Source organism: Oxyura jamaicensis, chromosome 5 (assembly GCF_011077185.1).
Source record: "Oxyura jamaicensis isolate SHBP4307 breed ruddy duck chromosome 5, BPBGC_Ojam_1.0, whole genome shotgun sequence".
NCBI lineage: Eukaryota > Metazoa > Chordata > Aves > Anseriformes > Anatidae > Oxyura > Oxyura jamaicensis.
In genome coordinates, this window is record NC_048897.1 from 3,144,399 (window position 1) to 3,162,540 (window position 18,142).

The following is an 18,142-nucleotide window of genomic DNA, read 5'->3' on the forward strand; positions in this document are numbered from 1 at the left end:
GCGACAAGACACCCCCGGACCCCCCTTTGTGGGGGACAAGGGGACGCGGGGGGGGGATCCCCCCTTGTGCCTTCGGGGTCTCCCCCGGCGGCAGCCGGCCCCTCGCCCTTTGTTCCCCCGACGGGGCGGCCGGCGGTGGCGGTGGAGGCAGCGTGGGGGCGGCGGTGCCGCGGGCGGGGCCGGGGCCGCCCCGTCAGGCGGGGCGGGCGGGCGGCCGCGGTAAAGCGGCGCCGCGGCGGGGGCCGGGCTCAGTGTGCGGAGCTGCGCGGCGCCGGCCGCTGCGCTTCGCCTCGGTGCCCCGCAGCGCTCCGCCCATGGGGCAGCCGCGCAGGGCCCCCCCGGCGGGCCGGTGAGTGCGGGGACGGCGGGGGGGTGACGGGGAAGGGGCGTGGGGGGCTCCCCGCAGAGCCCCGGGTGGGGGGCGTGGGGAGCGGAGGGTCCCGAGAGGGGCTGGAGGAGGAGGAGGACGAGGAGGGAGCCGCCCTGGTGGTGGGGGCAGCTCAGCCCTGGTGGGGGTGAGGGTGGAGGGGAGGCGGTGGGGGAGCTGGGATGCGGGGGGAGAGTGGCTGTGGGTCCAGCGAGGGGCTGTGGGACCAGCGAGGGGACACGCACGCTGTTTGGTGACAGCTGCCTCCCCGCGCTGCTCGAAGGCTGGGGTCCCGCCTTGCTTCTCCCCAGCAGTGTCCCTCCTTTCTTGCTTGCTGGTGAAGGGGCAAGAGGACCGCGGTCCCCAGATGGGTGCCTCAGGTGCCCGGGTGGGGAGGCTGCGAGCTGAGCCCTGCGTGGGTTGGGAGGGCGGCCTCGGTGGGTTCCCGTGGGATGCCAGGGATGGAGGGAGAGGGACAGGGCGAGGGCTGTGCTGCAGGACGGGGCTGGGGGAGAAAGGAGGCGAGATGGGGCAGAGCTCCCCGTGGCAGGAGGGGAAGGTGAGGTGAGCTGGCTCTCAGCTGTCTCTTTGTCCCCCTCTGGCTCTACCTGTGCCACCTGTGGGCCTGGCTGTCCCCCAGCAGCTGTCGGGCTTTCCAGGTGACTTCTACCCCAGCTCAGCAGATGGGGCTGAGAAAGCAGCAGCACCTTAATCCAGTGCCCTGTCCTTGCAGCTGGAGTCCTCGGGCAGCTGCCCAAGGGCCAGCCAAGCCCGAGCTGCTGGTGGTTAAATGGGTACCGTTTGATCCATCTCCTCTGTCTGCACGGGCTGTGAGGTAAAAATGCCAGCAGCGACCAAAGCCTTATTGACATTAGGGCTACCACCGGTACAGCTGAGCCATGAGAAATTACAGAGCATGCAGGAGCACTGGCTATTCTGGACTTAGAATAAATAACTTGCTCGGTAACTCTATCTGCGCTAAAGCAGAGTCTGCTGAGTAATGACGTCCAGGGCCCGCGGATGAGGAAAGTGTTCGTTTAAATAAATAGCAGTTACCCTTTAGACAGGGGAGCTTTTCCTCTGGGAGGAAATTGTCTTAGGTCTTGGTGAAAACCAAAACCAAACAAGATGCTCAGACTGGGCGTGGAGGCGCCTCAGCTGGCCATAGCCGTTCCCAGCTGGGATGCGTAAATACACCTTGTGGTTTGCGGGGGAGGCCACGAAGGTGTCCTGGTGCCCTCAGCAGGGGGGCTGGGTGCTGTTGGCAGCTGGGAGAAGTGGGATTTGGTTGCTTTTGGATGTCTCCTTCCTTGTTCTGTGCCTCATGCAGAGCAAGGGAAAGGGAGCTTCTCTGCCAGGGCGGCCTGTCCCAGCCAGGAGGCTGAAGGGATGGTGCCTGCCGTGTAGTTTCAAACTCAAAATCTCAAGCTTATCGTGGACCTGTAGCAAGGATTTATTGCAGAGAGGAGTGGGCAGAAGAGCATCCCCAGAGATGTGTGTTGGGTGGGACTGGAGGAGCCATAGATCTGTGGGAGAATAAACCAGAGAGATGCTCCACCTGGGGTCTTCTGTCCATTTGGAGCTGCTGGAGGCTGGGGCCTGATCCAAAGGGAGACATTTCTCTGTTCCCAATGAGCGATGAGTGCTACGGTGTGCAAAATGCCCAGAGTACATCCTCAGCTCATGGTTGCTTGTCCTGCAGCTCTCTGAAGGTTGGAATTAACATCAGGGGATGTACCTGGGAGGGACCACTCCACCCATTTTCCTTGCAGCCGCCTAGATAGCGGTCTTCTCCTTGCCACGTGAGTGCTTGACGATGCCTCATCCGCTCAGCACCCAAACTTTTAATGAGAGCTGCTCAAAATGCTGTCACAACACAGCACCGGGCTGTCCTGGCTCAAGCTGGGCGCCCTGCAGAGCTGGCACAAGTGAGAAGAGCCCAGTGGGACCAGGGGTGGGGGTCTGTGTCTTCCTGCTGCTACGTTCTTTGGTTTCGAGCCCTCCCCTGTCACAGGAAAAAAATAATAATGGGGGGGGGAAAAAAAGGCACACGTGCAGCAGAAAGAGGTTGGGATTGTTTATGTTGTGATTTTGGCCTCGTGCCAAGGGGACGGCTCTGTGACCTCGGCACTATTGGGATGTTATTTATAGAAAGATCTTCTGGGCTTTGTGTTTTTGACGTAGGAGTGCAAAAAAAAAAAAGGCATGGGAGTAAAAGACCCAGTGTTGGCCCCCAGATACATCGGGTCTTTCTCCAGACCAGCAAAACCAAGATGTAAGAGGTGACTAGGTGCTCCCCATTGACGTCGCTTTCTGCCTTCTCTTGGGAAGTGTGGTTTTGATTCTGTCCTGGAGATCACAGGCTCGTGTGAGTTTGCTCTGTGTTTGAAGGCGTATTGCTCAAGATGCTAAAAGATGTTCACAAAGACCGATACAGCTACAGCTGAAGACAGTTTTGGAGGGAAATGACAGATGACTTGCTGGCCTTCTTCAGTTTCTTCTGCCTGTGAAGCTCTGCCATCTGCAAGGGTTAATGCATCTCGGTGCCTTTCACTGCCCATCTGTGGTGCTGGGTGGTGCGGCTTCCCCCGCCTGACAGATGGGGAGCAGGAGGCTTAAGAGCTGCGTGGGGCCTTGCTGGATGACCCCACTGGAGTCAGTGCTGCCCCACAGCCCCAGCTCCCAGGGGTTAACCCCGCAGCAAACTTTTCCCTCCTGGTTTCACGATGCGTGAACCTTTCTTGCTCTTGTCCTGCAAAGCGCGTGTGTGATCCTGTTAGATGTATCTGCAGGTGTCTCTCTAGTCCTATGTATGCAAAGCAGGAATTTCTTCAGCACGTTTGGGCACTGGTTTTGATGGGGAAATCTCTGCCTAGGCTATACCTGAATCATCTCACCCAGACCTTGGTTTGTGTGCAGTGCTTTACCCAGCTCCTTCTGCAGGGCGAAACCAGGGACCCAACACAACCAGAGCCTGTAAGGAAGCTCTGATCCAGATTTACCCTGACAGCCTCTGTGGTTGTAGGGGATGAAGGAGCAGGGATCTGTCGCCAAAAGGAGGAAGCAATCTAAATGATTGCTAGCGGGGTTTAGTGCTAAAGGTGAGAGGCTGCCTCTGATGGTGGCAAGCCCCGTGCTCCTTTCCTGGATTTGGCCCAACAGGCTCAGAAGGCTGGGCAGGAGGACTGGTAGCTGGCTGCTGGGCTTCCTCGAAGTTGTTGTTAGGGATTTGATTTAAGATCGTCGAAGGCACTGAGCACGGGTAGAAGAGCAGTTAGGAATAAATCAAGCAGTGATTCAGTGGCTTGGTCCCCTGGGGAGTGGCATTAGCAGCACGCGTTGGATGTCGCCGGAGATGTGTGCGCTGGAGTACCCAGGTCACCCAGGAGTGTTGGTCTGAGGGGATCCTGTGCTCGGAGGGAGCTTAGCGCAGAGTCCCCACTGCAGCTGGCCGCTGCTGCCTGCGGGAGAGAAACCCCTGCTTTTCTTATTAAAATCAGGCAGCACTTAAACTGCAGGGCCCGGGGCCTGGAGGAAAGCAGGTGCAGGCAGAGCACTACACAAAGGCTTGCAGCCGTGTCATTTTTAGCTGTATCCTGCCCGGGTTGAGAAAGTAAACAGTCTGAGGCCATGTCAGCAGCCGAACAAGAGACCTACAGAGAAAACCCACAAATCTTCAGGAAACTCTGTGGGTGACTCAGCCAGTGTTTTTGTCTGAGTACAAATTCATTCAGTAACCCATGATGGCAGCAGAAGTGCTCTTTTGTGCTGGTGCCATCTCACGAGTGAAGTACAAACCCTTGGCCTTTGGTGTTTTATGGTCATGGAAAGACTTGAGCAGCTTTTCCAACTGAAATGTTATTTCAGGAATCCCACTGCTGAGCCCCCAGATCCTCCAGCCCTTGTTAGATGCTGCAGTTTCCTTCTGGGCTCGCATCTGGGCCTGCTGTCGATGCAGATTGCTGTGACAAAGAGCTAGCAGCTTTCCCAAGCTCAGCCAGTGCTACCTAGCCCATGATCATCGTGGCCAAGAAGATGCCTTGAGTCCAGACCTCCTGGCCACTCTGTCCTGCTGCACGGAGCTGAAAGGCAGGGGTGTGCTCAGAGAAATGGCACTCGGTATCGTTGGCAGTAAAGGAGCCTCAGGAAGCAGGCTATTCACTTAGGAAAACAGGTATTTTAAAGGCTCATGATTTTTAAGTCCCTCTGAATCCTGTTATTGAACACTTAATTTCAGCTGCCTGGCACTTAATTCAGGGTTATGTTCCAGAGAGACAGAAACATGAGCTGCCTCCTGTGAAGAGGAGAGGGAACTCCAAAACAGCAGTGCTGAGTCCAGCAGAGCTAAGCGGCATTGGATTTTCACAACCAGGCATCTGACATGTGAAAACAGCTACGTTTTCTTTGTGTTTGGGAAAGGAGTTGCTGTAGAAGCTGCTTAGCAGCAATAAAAAGCACCCAAACTTTGCTTCACTGCAAGCAGGAGTCTGCCAGGAGCCAAAGGCCGAAGAACTGGGACCATCTGTGTGCTCCTTCCCAGGTTGTTTTCATGGTGACTGAGAACGCACGCTTGTGAAGAGCAGGCACCTGTAATGCACCCTCTCATCCTCCTCCCCTTGTGCCCAGTGCAATCATTTGCTCATTGCAGCATGTGAGCATGTTCCTGCCTTGTCTGCTGCCATCAGCCCAGGTGCTCACTCCATGGGTTCAACAAGCCCCTTCCACGAGCCGTGTCAATGTGTGCCCTTCAGCTCTCCGGACAAGCAGGTTGGATTTAGGGTCGATGCATGGGGAATTAGTGAAGCAGCTGAGCTCGTCTCCAGCCTATTTATTCCCTGCTCCACATTTCTGGGCAAAGCGAGTGCCTTTCATCAGCACTTGCGTGGGGGAGGAGAGACCGGCCTGCCGTCCCCAGGGCCACTGCTGCGTGTGAGTGGCATTTTGGGGAAGGTAATGGGAAAGTGTTGACTAAAACATGACACTTCTGTGCCGCGAGCAGGAGGCTGTGTTGTATGCTTGCTGATAGATTCACCAGGAAAGCATTAAGTGTGCGTACACACATCCACGCGTACACAAGCAAACTGCTGATGGATGATGCTGATACTACCGGGGCTTGTTGGATCCACGTGTCTGAGACTTAAAATTGTAGAAATAAGGAAAGGTGCTTGAACCAGCCACGATAACAGAAGAAACGTGGCAGTGCTGTGTTTTCTGTGGTTGCTGATGTGCTTCCTCTGTGGCTGTGACTAATAAGAGCGGGTTAGTGAGGATGTAGCTTCTCCATGCCCAGGCAGCAGGGAGGTTGTTGACAGGTTTTCGTAATCCCGGAGTGTGTATCTGTTATAACATGTGCAGAAGTGATGTGGTGTTTGCTGGGAGCGTGTACTGAAAAGTTAAGCGCTAGGATCAGGAATTTGCCTTGCCCATAATTATAAAAGCAATCAAAACCCTTGTCTAACTCATAGCCTGTGGAATAAGGCTTTTCCATAAGCTGATGCAGCCCATCCTAAAATAGGCACCTCTGGGGGATGGCTCCCCCTGCCTGTTTCCCAGATAGCCAAAAATAGGTAGGTGAAGAGAACCATAGGTTCCCGATACATTTCATGCTTCCCAGCCCCACGCCCTTCACTTGTGAAATGTATTTATTCTGTGTTAGGGGCAAACCATCTCATCGTGATCCTCGCAGCGCACATGTGCTGGCCTTTTGTGGAAGCTGGAGAACCACTCTCCCATCAGAGGCACCGTCTCTTTTCCAGTCTGCAGGTTCTTTATATTGTTTCCTTTTTCCGACGAAAGCTTTCTAAAGGGTACTTGTGTGCTGAATACCCACTGCTGATAATGCACGTTATGAAATCTGAAAGGAAGGTTGAGATTAAATGTCACGCACTTCACAGTCGGGGAATTCGGAGTCTTGTTGATCTGTGCACAATTTGGGGGTTGGCAGCTCATGCATAAACAAACGCGTGCACATACACACACGCGTGCATGCACAGGGTGATTTCCCCTGACTTAGCAGCAAATAAAAGCAAAGTCAGGCTTGTATGAGCTGCTTGCTGGCGGGTGAAACAGCATTTGTGGGAAAAGATTCTGGGTTTGTTGGGGCCGCCCTCCTTGTCCTCCTCCTGTGGCACTGCCCTGAGCTGTGGCTGCTTTGGTCTTCTGCAAAGGGTTTTACTCTGCTAGGAGGGCCTTCCAGGAGCCTCTGGCACATGTGCAAGGGCAGTATCCTTGAAGACCTTGGGTGATGGCTTTGTTTTTCCAGGAAAAATGGGAAAGTGGAGGGGAGAGGTGTCAAATGATAGAGTTGGGGTTGCATGGAGAGCCAGCAAGTGCTGGCTTGCGAGTTAGCGAAGCCTGTGGTTGCTCCTTTCCCACACAGCCGGCTATTCAGAAGTTTCCCTCTTCTAAATCGGTCTTATCTCCTATTTGCCCAACACGGGGCGTTCTGCATCTAACATTTTTAGCATTAACCTGTTGCTATAGAAACCAGCAAGGTGTCAGAGGGAGATTTTTGCCACTCGGGGGTAGGCTACCAAGTAGCTGAAGTATGCGTTGTATGGGGAGGCCATCCCCGTTGCTTTTTTGCTAAGCAACTCCCCGAGTCTGCCTGTGCTTATTTAGAGCCTGAGGAGCCACGAGGGAGTGATAAACCTGAAGTTGCAATTGTGTGCAGATGAGCAGGGCTTAACGTTGGCAAACTGCTGAGGGAGGAAGTGAAAACGTGGTCCCAAGCCGCAGGTGAGAGCTCCGAGCGGTGCGCAGGGTGGCTGGGGCCGAGGGATGAAAGTTGGCATCTGCCTCTTGTGCAGCGACGTGGTTTAACACGACAGGGGATGTGAACATGCGGTATGAGATGCCCTATAACATAGGGTTGATGGGAACTCAGCTGTTGACTGATGATCACCAAAGCCATCCCCTACCAGGCCTGACTTACAGGACAAGAAGCTTGCTCCATGGGAAACTTGAGTCCTGAGAGGGTCTACGTGTCTGGGGCTCAGGAAATAACCTGATCACACCAAAAGGCAATCGCCCTGCCTAATGCAAATTTATTTGTCTGCACTTTTTTCCCTGCCTGTGTGTGCCTAGACTGCACATCTGGCCGTATCGTGGCAGAGGTTGGCAGAAGAGGAGCCCCTTTTTTAAAGAACAGGATAAAAACCTGCTGGTGCTGGGATGCTCTGAAACAGCCGTTCTCAGGCCAGGGCTGCAAATCCACGTGCAGCACAGGTCAAAAGTCAGCTTTTAGGATGCCGGAGTGGTACAGCTGGATTGATTTCATCTTCCATTTCATATGTTTGTGGCCATTTTCGTAGCTTCTAAATTGCGGTTATTACATTGTGTGGGGTAAGCTACTGGGCTGCAGATGCAGAAATAATGTTGGTGTAGATGCAGTTCGTCGTCCTTTGAGGGAGACTCCATCAAGAAGGGCTTTGAAATTACAGTCCTTGGTGGTGATACACAGAGAGATGTTGCCCTCACATGTGGCGGAGGGGCCCAAATCTTTCTGCTAGTAATTTTTTTATTATTTCCTTTTGAGTTCTGGAAAGGGACAGAGCTGTAGGGTGGTTGGGAGGAAAGGGCATTGGCTTCCTGGGGAGTGCACGAAAGACAACTGTTGAGGATTTGACGCTGGCTTTGGTTTGTTGGGGCGATGGTTTGTTTTTTTCTTTTTACTGGTGCTTTTTCTTTTTTTTTTTCTTTTTTTTTTTTTTCATTTTGTGTGTATATATAGGTTTTATTTCTGCTTCTAACGTTTCCCTGCAGAAATCATCTGCAGGACAGATGGCCCACTAAGCTGCTGGGACTGTCTCCCACAAACACCTGTCTAAGGCAGCTGGGAAATCAAAAGATGAATTTTTGTCTTTTAATGCTCTTAAAGGAAAACAGCTCCTGTTCCTGACGCGTTTTATTTCCTTCCACATCCTCCCAGCTCCCTTGTGTCCTGCTGAACTCGAGTGCTCGGGATGTTCAGCGGATGATGCCCAAGTTGAGTTACCCGGAGAGGAGTAAATGCACCAGGAGTGCCTGGCTGAGCATGCTGGATGTGTCAGACGGCCTGGCAAGCTGCCGCTGGCTGCAGGACAGCATTTCTTGTCCGAGGTGAGCCCAGCTGCTCTGGCTGGCCGTCGGCATGCTGCTGCAGGTGGTAGTTAGCGGGCCGGCAGGACCGGGGCTGCTGGGTTTAATTACAGCTCCTGTCTGAGACACTAATAGAGCAACAGAGCTTTTCTGTCTTCTGCTGGGGAAACTGAGCACTTCGCAGCTTTTGATTGCTGTGTAACACTTCCCGTGACATGGAAAGAAACTTTCCTGTTCCCTCTGCGAGAGGAAATTGGAAACCTGTGGGCAGTGAGATCCTGGAGCTGAGATGCAAGCCCCAGACTGTGGCTTGGCCTGTTTGTGGTGCTCCTTGGCATAGGATGTTTCTGTCTCCATGCTGCCCAGCTTTACCAGAGCCTCATCAGCCTTTTATCCTTCCCTCAGCCCCTGTCCTGTCCATTTGCCAAGGGAGTGAGTGTCGGAGATCCCACATTTCTCCTTCCCCACTCCTTATGCCGACGGGCATTACCCAGGTGCAGGCAGCCCCCTGTTGGCTCTGTGCAAAATCCCCCTTCAGCTAAGGATTAGCTGGGGTTAGCCCTGGGTGTGTGTGTGTTTCTGAGGTCTCTGTGTGGTTTGCAGCCTGCAACGCAGGTGGTTTGGGCTTTGAGGTTTCCTCTGGCTTCTCTGCAGGAGATGGTCTGGAGGCACTGCTGAACGAACGTGCCTTTTGGCCTGTGCCTGCTGGAGCTGCTTAAGGAAGCAGCAGGGCTGTGGCAGAGCCAGGGGATGAACTTCTGGCAAGAGATGTTTCCTGCTGGCATTGCAGAGGGACTTCTGGACTTAAAGGGCAGGTTTTCATGTGGGAAAGGAGTCCCATGTACCCGGCAGGTGAGAAATCCGCAGTATCCCTGTTGCGTGGGTGTACAGACTGTGCCAGACTGGGCAGGAGCAGCAGTCACGTCGTACTGCCATGGTGGCTGAGTGCTAATTGCTTCTACTGCCTGAGCATCCGATTGTTTCAGCTAGATCAGGTTTCATTCTCTGAGGCTTTCTGACCTGCAGAATTGGTTTGGGGAGTTTCTTTTTGCTAGGCTGGTGAACTTCCACTCCTCATCCTGGGCAGGGGTTGCTGCGCATTCCTCCCAGCAAAAAAATGCCAACGATCCTGTTACTGTTTGAAGATGTTGGTAGCGAAACCTTGTGCTGCAGCTGGCAAGGAGGATATCCACTGGGATGTGAGGAGAGGGATGCTCTGCCTCAGCTGGCTGGTGGCAGAGAGGTCTTAATCATCCCAATCCCAGCTCTGGAGAGAAATCTAGGCAAAGGGCTGGCTCACTCACCGTGGGCTCAGGATGTGCAGCTGCAGAAATACAGCATGGGATGGCTGTACCTTGGTAGTTACCTGGCTGAGGGGTCTGCTCCCCTATGGATATCCCAGGGAAACTTTTATGAGGTTGTTTGGATAGGATCCATAAAGATGCCTTGTGGCTCTTGGATGAGCACTTTGGGTTAGACACGGGATTTACCTTGTGCCTTAGGATTTCAGAGTCCTCAAGTGTCAGAGTTCGCTAACCAAGAGATTTTCTGCGCTTAAAAGTGAGCATGCTGAGCCTTCGTGTGTGGGGGCGAAGGTGTCTTAGATCCCGCTTGATGAGGCAAGTCAAAAGTTTGCAGGAGCCAAAGTAACAAGTACCTCTTTGGATCCTGTTTTCAGTCTCCTGGTGTTTCCAAAGCAGGGATGCCATCTGTCCCTAGCACGCAGGGCTGTGGTGAGATCATGAGGCACCAAGATACTTTGATAATGAGCCTCTTGGAAAAGAAGAGGTAAGACAGGACTTTGCACATAGTACTTTCCATGAGACAGCCCTTTCCCTTTCTGACTGGTCTCGCTCTTGCAAGACTGCTCTGACCTGTGCACCCACTGTCCCTCTTCTTTGCCCTGCCCCTGTGCTTGAGCCCAGACTTTCTCTCTGGCCATGTAGTTGCCTGGAGACCTCTTCTGGGGCCTCCTGCCCTGGGTCTTGCTTTCTGCTGGGTGATGGGGCAGCAGGCACAGCTCAGCATGGAAAAGGAGCTGGCTGCTGTCCCTAAAGATGGATCTCTTGCTCGCGCAGCCCCTTGTTTGGAGACATCTGTTCCAAAATTGCAGTAATTAGGATGTAAACATCTGTGCTCTCTCGCTGGGTGCCTTGGCCACTGTGGCTGCTCCTGTGGTATCAGGGATGAAAAGCTGCTCCATATGGCACGGTTGCCTCAATCTTTCCCCACAAGCCGGCACAGTGGAGCAGCTGAAGGGTTTTCTGTTGTGATGAGAGAGAGTGGGGCAGGATCTGTCCTCATCAGCCTGCTGGCCCTTCTGTGGGAGCTGCTGACAGGGAGACCATTTAGCACTTGTGCTGCCATCTCTCTCTTCCCCTGATGCAAGGCATGGTTTTACTCTTGTGGCTCAGTTCCATGCCTGGGAAATGCCTGTATCGGTGTTTGCCTCTTCAGGTTGGGTGAAGAGCACCCAGGGCTTGCAGAGCTCAGTGGTAACGTGGTGTTGTACAGGGCAGTGCTGCATCTCCGTATTTACCCGTGTCTCTCAACCTGTGCTCCATGAAAGGTGCTTGGGCATGGCAGGTTCCCTGTTAGGCTGCTGGAAAGAGCATACTTCCACTGCAGGAGTATAAGAACTTCTTGGTCAACATCACCAGACAAAGGTGGGCTCAAGGCCTTGGGTTGCCTCTGGCGTGTTGACTTGGGAACTCTGAAACCAGAGCCTGGCAGGAGAGCAAGTCTTCTCCCCGGCCACAGCGTGGCAGAACAGACCAAACTTATGGCCAGGGTAAATGTACTAACCTTCCACTTGTCATCCTGGGTCGACTCTGGTTCATTTTTATTTTCACTTACTCTGCTGGCAGACTGGGAGTGTCCTCAGACCCTTGGAGCGAGCTTTGAGGGGCCCCCACGAGTAGCAGGACACCTCAGCAGCACCGTGCCGAAGCTGTAGCAACAGGGGCTGTCACTGCACCATGCACCTTGCTCCTCGTCAGACTTCCCTCGACGGACACGCAGCTCTGGCTGCTGAAGCACCATCAGACATCCTCTCTTCCTCTCCTCTGGCTGGGAGGGAAGCAGAGATGCTGGGGGAAGAGCTGTGGAGGTGGGGAAGAGATGGAGCTATCTTTAGCGTGGCACCGGTGAGGTTTCTTTGCACCATGAAGCAGTAGCTGTCACAACTGAGTACAGTATGCGAGGGGACAGATCCTGAAAGAAGCCTGTGAAGAAAAGGGATGTTGAAATTTAAATAATAATAATCTTTCAGCTTCACATGGGCATTGCCAGTCACTGAGGGGGGGCAGAGGAATTTCCTATATGCAGTGATTAATGTACGCAGCCACTGGGATGCTCAGAAGGAGGATTGAGGAGAAAATCACGACAAGAGGAGGTGGAGGTTCCCTTCTGAAAATGCACAGGCTAATAGAAAACATCCTCTAAATTCTCAGTGTGTCAGGATACATTACTGTAAGTATAACGCTTTCAAATGCTCAGCATCTTCTATCCGAATGTCATCGAATTAGTGCTAATGCATTTGTTAGCTCATTATTCATTAATATTCAGTACTCATTAGACCGGCTCTTTCCCTGGAAGATGGGGATAATGAGATGTGGGATTGGCTGCAGGGCCGTGCCATAGCTGTGCTTAGCACGCTGGGAGCATGGTTTTTATGCAGCAGAATGGCCTTCAGTGATTATTTTATTGGTGTTTCTAGCTGGCTTATCCTGTCCCAGTTCCTGGCCGCTGGTTTACCATAAATCAGTGGAAATTCCGAACGGGAGAGCAATGTTAATAATGACGTGGATAAATTTATACTAACTCATGCCCCGAAGGCAGCTGGCAAACACAACTGATGAAGCCAAATTTTGATCTGTTTGCCTGTACTCAGAACTGCAAAACTGCCTGTGTAATCACAGGGCCATTTATCTCTCTCAGCCTGCGAGTCCTCCCTTTGAGCCAGCCCTACTACCTTCCTTTACTTCATGCCCACAGGATGCTCTAGATTGGAAAATGTGTCTTTTCTGTTTTCCCTATCTGAAAGGGTATTATTAAAATGTTTGAGCATTGGATTCAGTTGTTGCATTGTCACAGCGAGTCCTCTTGGATTTGCATCACAAAAAAGATTTATGCTGGTGTGCTCTGGGAGCTTGCCGAAGTGACTGGCTGCTCGCGTGGACAAAAACTGAAAAGTTTTCCTGGGAGATGCAAAACCCTTCACCAGGCAGCGGGAGAAGGCTTGTGTGCGTGATGCCAAAATAACTGACACCTCTCATTTCATTACTCCCTGGGGACTCATGAACTCTTTAGACACGAGCATAAATTCTGTCCTCCCGGGACAGCCATGGGAAAGTGCAGCTGGGGTGAGGGATTGCCTGTGCTTGAGCCCTGAGCTTGTTTGGACCAGATGAGCTGTGTCTGGTGCCCGGGGGGGGCTTTTTTATGGGCCTCTTGGAGGGTGAAGTAGCAAATGGAAAAAAATGTTTCTGTGTTCAGATGAAAGGAAGACAAATTGGGAGGAAGGACTTTGTGAACTGAGAGTTTCCAGGGTTTTATGACTGGATGATGATAGAGAGTGATTTTTTTGGGGACTCCTGACACCTCTACACGTACAGGAAAGATGTCTTTTCCACCATAACTTCTGTCAGGTACCTCTGTCATGTTCCTTTCCTAGTATTCCCAGTATTTATACTCTGTTTGCTGTCATCTTCTGTTTCTCAGGCAGCAACATGTTGTCAAGGAGGATCTTGCCTCTGGTTTCTTGTAGCTGTAGGGCTGGTGTGTTCTGGCTCAGTGCAGGGGCTGCAGAGTCTGGGGGGAAGGACAAACAAACGTCTGAGATCTGCGTGGCATTTTGCCTGAAATGGCAACCGAAGGGTGTGATGTATGGCGAGGAGAAAGTCATTAAATGATGCTCTGCTTTTTGTCTTCCCAGACAAGAGGAACTGAAGTGTTTAATGATGCTTAATTGCCTTAGTCTAGGAAGCAGCAAAGAGGTACCGTGCTCCCAATGGGCCATGGACATCGCCTCACACTGGAATGGGCTGGAGCGTGGTCTGTAGGTCAAGCCCACTTCAAGCACCTTTGGGTGAAGCTTGGGGCTGCTCTCAGCACGGAGGCACACACACGAGACATGCTGATGGGTGGAAAGCTCGTGCTTGCACCGTTCCCTGCCCCTTTTGCAGGGCTGATGGCAAAAGCCAGGGTGAAGGGCGTGGGTAGCATTTCAGTGCCTCTGTCCCCACACTGCTGATGATTTGGTTTTGTCCCCCCTCTGGCAGGTCACGGTGACAGCCGCTGTGTTGCTCTCGGATGGGGACAGCTTCCCCACAGCCCGCGATGGGCCACCTGCAGCCTGCCCCCAGCACCCTGCCCTAGAGGGGGCCGATCCTCCCGCGCCGGGGCGATGAGGAGCTGCCTGCCAGCGTAGCAGCAATCTCTTTGTGCTTTTTAAAAACTTTTGATGCGCTGTACCCTGCGAGGTTTCATGTGAAGCGCTTCCCACGGCCTCTCCCCTCAGCTGTCCTGCCGGCGGGGCAGAGGCCCGCCCGCCACCATGGCGGCCAAGCAGCCCCCACCGCTGATGAAGAAGCACAGCCAGACCGACCTGGTGAGCAGGCTGAAGACACGCAAGATCCTAGGGGTCGGCGGCGAGGATGATGACGGCGAGGTCCATCGCTCCAAGGTGAGGGGTGCTGGGCAGGGAGGCGTTCCCCATCCTACCGTGGGGTCCTCCGTGCTGCTGTCCTGCAGCCAGGAGGCCATTGCTGTGGGAGGATGGCCAGTAAACCTGTGAAATGTTGCCTGCTGGCAAACTACAGCATGTGGCAGGCCTGTGGATTAAACCCAGTTATTTTTTTTCCAGCCTTTACCTTCTGCAGCCTCTCTGGCAAAACCAGAGCTCCCAGCCCCGCCGGGCTCATGCAAGGGCTGCTGTGACAAGATTAATGCTGCCCTTTAGCAGAGATGGGCCGTGCAGCCTGGTGGAGGCACAAAAGCTGCCTGAAACCACTTTTCATAGTAATGCAGCAAGCTCTGCCTTTAAGTTGCTTTAATCCACTGGTGAAATGTTATTGTCGAGATGCCCATTTGCTAGCTTGGAGCTCAAAGCTCACCGTATTCCAATTCCATGCCCTGGAAACTGGGGCAGTGATTAAAGAGGCACGGCGGCACCTCTCTGAAGAGGCCCGATCGCAAACAAAGGCACGCAGTCTGTGTCAGCAAAATACCAGTGCTGGAGAACAAGGACACATTCCTCGGGAGCCCTGTCCTGAGTGCCCCCTGGAGAGCTCTCCGGCAGGATGCTTGCTTACAGGGGAGCTGACAGGGAGCTTGCTTACTCCACCCTGCGCTGAAATTCCTTGTCCTCATCCTCCTTTCAGCCATCTTGGAGATAAACTGCTATGTGGGGTTAAGATACGTGTTGTCTGGTCTGAGGTATGCAGCCTAAAGGCTGGGGAAGGGTCTGCTCAGTCACCCTGTGCCTTTTGTTTGAATTTCAGATTAGCCAGGTCCTGGGAAATGAAATCAAGTTTGCTGTCCGGGAACCCTTGGGGCTCAGGTAAGACATGAGGCCACCTCAGAGCAGGGCCATCCAAGGGCTGTTGGCTGCAGTGTCCCTGACACCAGCCTCACTGCTCCCTGCAGGGCTTCTCAGGGCTGCAAGACCATCCTGGCTCTGCTTTCTTCCCTCATAAACCAGCCTGAGGGCCATGAGCTCCAGGCCCTTGTCAGGTGCTGGGAACCACAGGGGCTAGAGGAGCTCTCTGTCCTCTTTGCAGGGCCACCTCTCTTCTCTGCTTGGGTGAGGGGGGTTCAGCTCCTGTATTACTAGTGAGACCCGATCTAGCAGTGTCTGGGGAGCCACATCTTCGTGCAGAAGACCCGAGGCTGCCTCAGTTGGGTGAGGAGGGAGGACAAAGGCTAATAACCATGAGGACAGCTGGGAATGTGTTGTGAAGTGGGAGCGATAGACTGACCCCCATGCTTACTCTGGGCCCTCTGTTTTCCCTCCTGTGCAGGGTCTGGCAGCTGGTTTCCGCCGTCATGTTTTCCGGGGTGGCCATCATGGTAAGTGAGGGGTGCAGTCCTGGGTACCACCAGCTCCTGGGTGCCACAGCGTGGCTCCTTGTCTGTTTATTCCCCCTCCTCTGCCTTCAACAACTGCCGCTGCTTTCTTGTGAGAGACCTTTGCCCTCTCTGCGTGGCTTGCCAGTAGTGTCCTTGGATGTTCCCATTGCCGGAGTCTGTTTTCATTAGCAGGTTCATAAACCACACACAGCATGGCAGCCTCGGTCACAGAAACCAGCTTTGAAGCCACTAGCTGACACGGATACTTCTTGTACCTCCTTAATTCCCAATTTCCCAGCCGATGGTTCTGGTCACATCATGTCTCAGTATCAGAGCACCACTTTCCCCTGCCTGAGACAGCACGTTTTGATGGCTCTGGGAAAGTGCTGCTGAGTCTCTCCTATGCCTCCGCCAGGCCCTCGCTTTCCCTGACCAGCTCTACGACACCATCTTCAACGAGGAATCGGCGAGCAGCAAGATTCCCATCCGGCTCTATGGAGGAGCCCTCCTCAGTGAGTGCTGTGCCAGTATCTGGGGTGTGCTGTTGCTCTGTAGAGCAATGGGGCAAGAGGCCAAAAGTGCAGGAGCAGACAAATTCTGTGTCTTTGGAAACAGCAGCTCTTTCCAAAGGAATTATTTGTTCACGGGTCTCTTGTAAAGCTCAGCCTCTGCTTTTTCCTAGCAAGGTCTCAGGCTCCCCACGTGTATGGTAAGAAGTGCTGTGCACACTGAATACCTGGGGGAGTAGCTGCAAGTACCCCAGCAGAGGAGGATTGCAGATGGGCCAGGAAATAGGGTGAGGCTGGGCTGTAGCTGGGATCAGTCTGTCCTCGTAGTAGCAGGAGCGGAGAAGGGGAGGTGACAGCATCCTGTGACTGTGGTGCCTGGGAGAGCCTCGTGTATGGCACAAGAGACTGGAGCAGAGGAGAGGGTGAGGGGCTTGAGGGGAACCTGGAGAAACCCTCTGGAAAAGAAAATGAGTGGAGGAATAAAAACACACAGGGTTGCTTAGCTCTGCACCCTGTGCTGCAGCCACTGCTGCTCCCAGGCCGCGAGGGAATGCGCAGGGAGTGTTTTTAGAGGGGTGGCTGGGCTAGAGGGCAGGCAGCCGGGATGGGATGCCCTTGCACTGGCAGGCTGGTGGCTGGCTGCTTCCTGCAGGCTGCAGCAGCATCTCGTGGGGATGGCTGGAAATGCAGCAGCCACACCAGGCAAGGGGAGAGTGCAGCTGCTGCTTGTGCCGCTTCCCTCTGCAACCCCCTCCATGGGGGCCAAAATGCTTCACCTGGGGGGCAGGCGGGTGGGCTGCCCTGTCCTGGTGGTCCTCGCCTTCCCTCAGAGCAGCTGTGCTGCTGTCCCTCCGCAGGCATCTCGCTCATCATGTGGAATGCCCTGTACACAGCTGAAAAAGTCATCATCCGCTGGACCCTGCTGACGGAGGCGTGCTACTTTGCCGTGCAGTTCCTGGGTGAGCAGCTGGGCTGGGCAGGAGCAAGCACGGGATGGGACGTGTTGTGTGCCCACACGCAGGGTGGGGAGGAGGGAGCCGTTCACTCACTGTGTTCTAAGGTAACTTAGTTTATTAACCAAAAAGGGAGCTGCTCAGAAAACAGGTAGTGTGAGTGGACTATACATGTTTTATTCATGCTCCTCCATTTGACAAATATTTATCAGCACTGGAGTGGTTAAACCACAAAGCAACGTGCAGATTCCACAATGAAGACCTGAGCAAATGGGAAACGAGCATCTGCTCAAGTCCATGTTTCAGGCTGGCTACCTGAAGGCAGAATTGCCTTTAGGGAAGCATTTCTATAAACGGGAGCTCTGTGGCCCACAGACCTGTGCCTAATTTTGAAGCTGTCAAATCAAGCTGTGTAAGAGCCCGTGCTGCAGGTTTGCTGAGTGTGAGACTGGTGGGCCTGCAGCGAAAGCTTCTGAATTCACAAGGCTCAGCAGGTCCCTCCAAAAAGCTACGTTAGAGGGCAGCAGAAAACAGCTCTGTGCTGCTTGGATCCGTTTGTTTTTCATCACCAACCTCTGCCTTATCTCCCTCCTTCTCCTCCAGTTACCACGGTTTCCCTGGTTGAGAGTAGCCGGATAGCCACGGGTGCTGTGCTCCTCCTGGTCAGCCGAGTCCTCTTCGTCCTCATCAGCATTTATTATTATTACCAAGTTGGACGCCGTCCCAAGAAAGTCTAATTCCTGGGCTTTTTGTCATGGGAAGGGTGGGAGGGGGGGGGGTTATGTCGGTAATTTTGCATTTATAATTATAACTTTTTTTTTTGTTAGTCCCTTTTTGTTCTAAAATGGTTTCCTTTTCCACTTACCAGCATGAATCAGTGTGTAACCTGATGCTGGTGGCATTGCCAGGTGAAATTTGGGGAGAGCAGCGTCGTGCGGGTTCCCCCCCACTAGCCCCTCTGTGGGAGGCAAGCGAAGAGCACGAGGAAGGCTCAGGGAGGTGTACAGGCCTGGCAGCCTCAGGGAAAAGAGCCGGTCTCCTGGGGGAACTGGCTGATGGGATCACAGGCTCTGAAACGGTTGGGGGGGAAAAAAAGGCACAAAACAAGAAACAATCCCTGAGGAGAGAGGGAGTTAAGGCAACCAGTGAAGGACTGGGCTACT

The 18,142-nt window shown here is 53.5% G+C and overlaps 1 protein-coding gene across 1 annotated transcript; it reads left to right on the forward strand.

Moving 5' to 3' along the window:
* The first annotated feature begins 297 nt into the window (after positions 1-297).
* On the forward strand, positions 298-18,061 carry TP53I11 (tumor protein p53 inducible protein 11). Its single transcript, XM_035327232.1, has 7 exons — positions 298-349; positions 13,729-14,132; positions 14,950-15,008; positions 15,469-15,517; positions 15,933-16,029; positions 16,884-16,985; positions 17,583-18,061. The coding sequence occupies exons 2-7, from the start codon at positions 14,004-14,006 to the stop codon at positions 17,714-17,716; spliced, it is 570 nt and encodes a 189-aa protein (XP_035183123.1). The 5' UTR covers positions 298-349; positions 13,729-14,003; the 3' UTR covers positions 17,717-18,061.
* Positions 18,062-18,142: the final 81 nt, after the last annotated feature.

Excerpts from the sequence above, each read along its gene's own strand:
- TP53I11 (XM_035327232.1), top strand. The coding sequence starts at position 14,004 with ATGGCGGCCAAGCAGCCCCCACCGCTGATGAAGAAGCACAGCCAGACC. Across the intron at positions 15,518-15,932 it reads TTTCCGGGGTGGCCATCATG|GCCCTCGCTTTCCCTGACCA; the intron begins GTAAGTGAGGGG and ends TGCCTCCGCCAG. Across the intron at positions 16,030-16,883 it reads CTATGGAGGAGCCCTCCTCA|GCATCTCGCTCATCATGTGG; the intron begins GTGAGTGCTGTG and ends GTCCCTCCGCAG.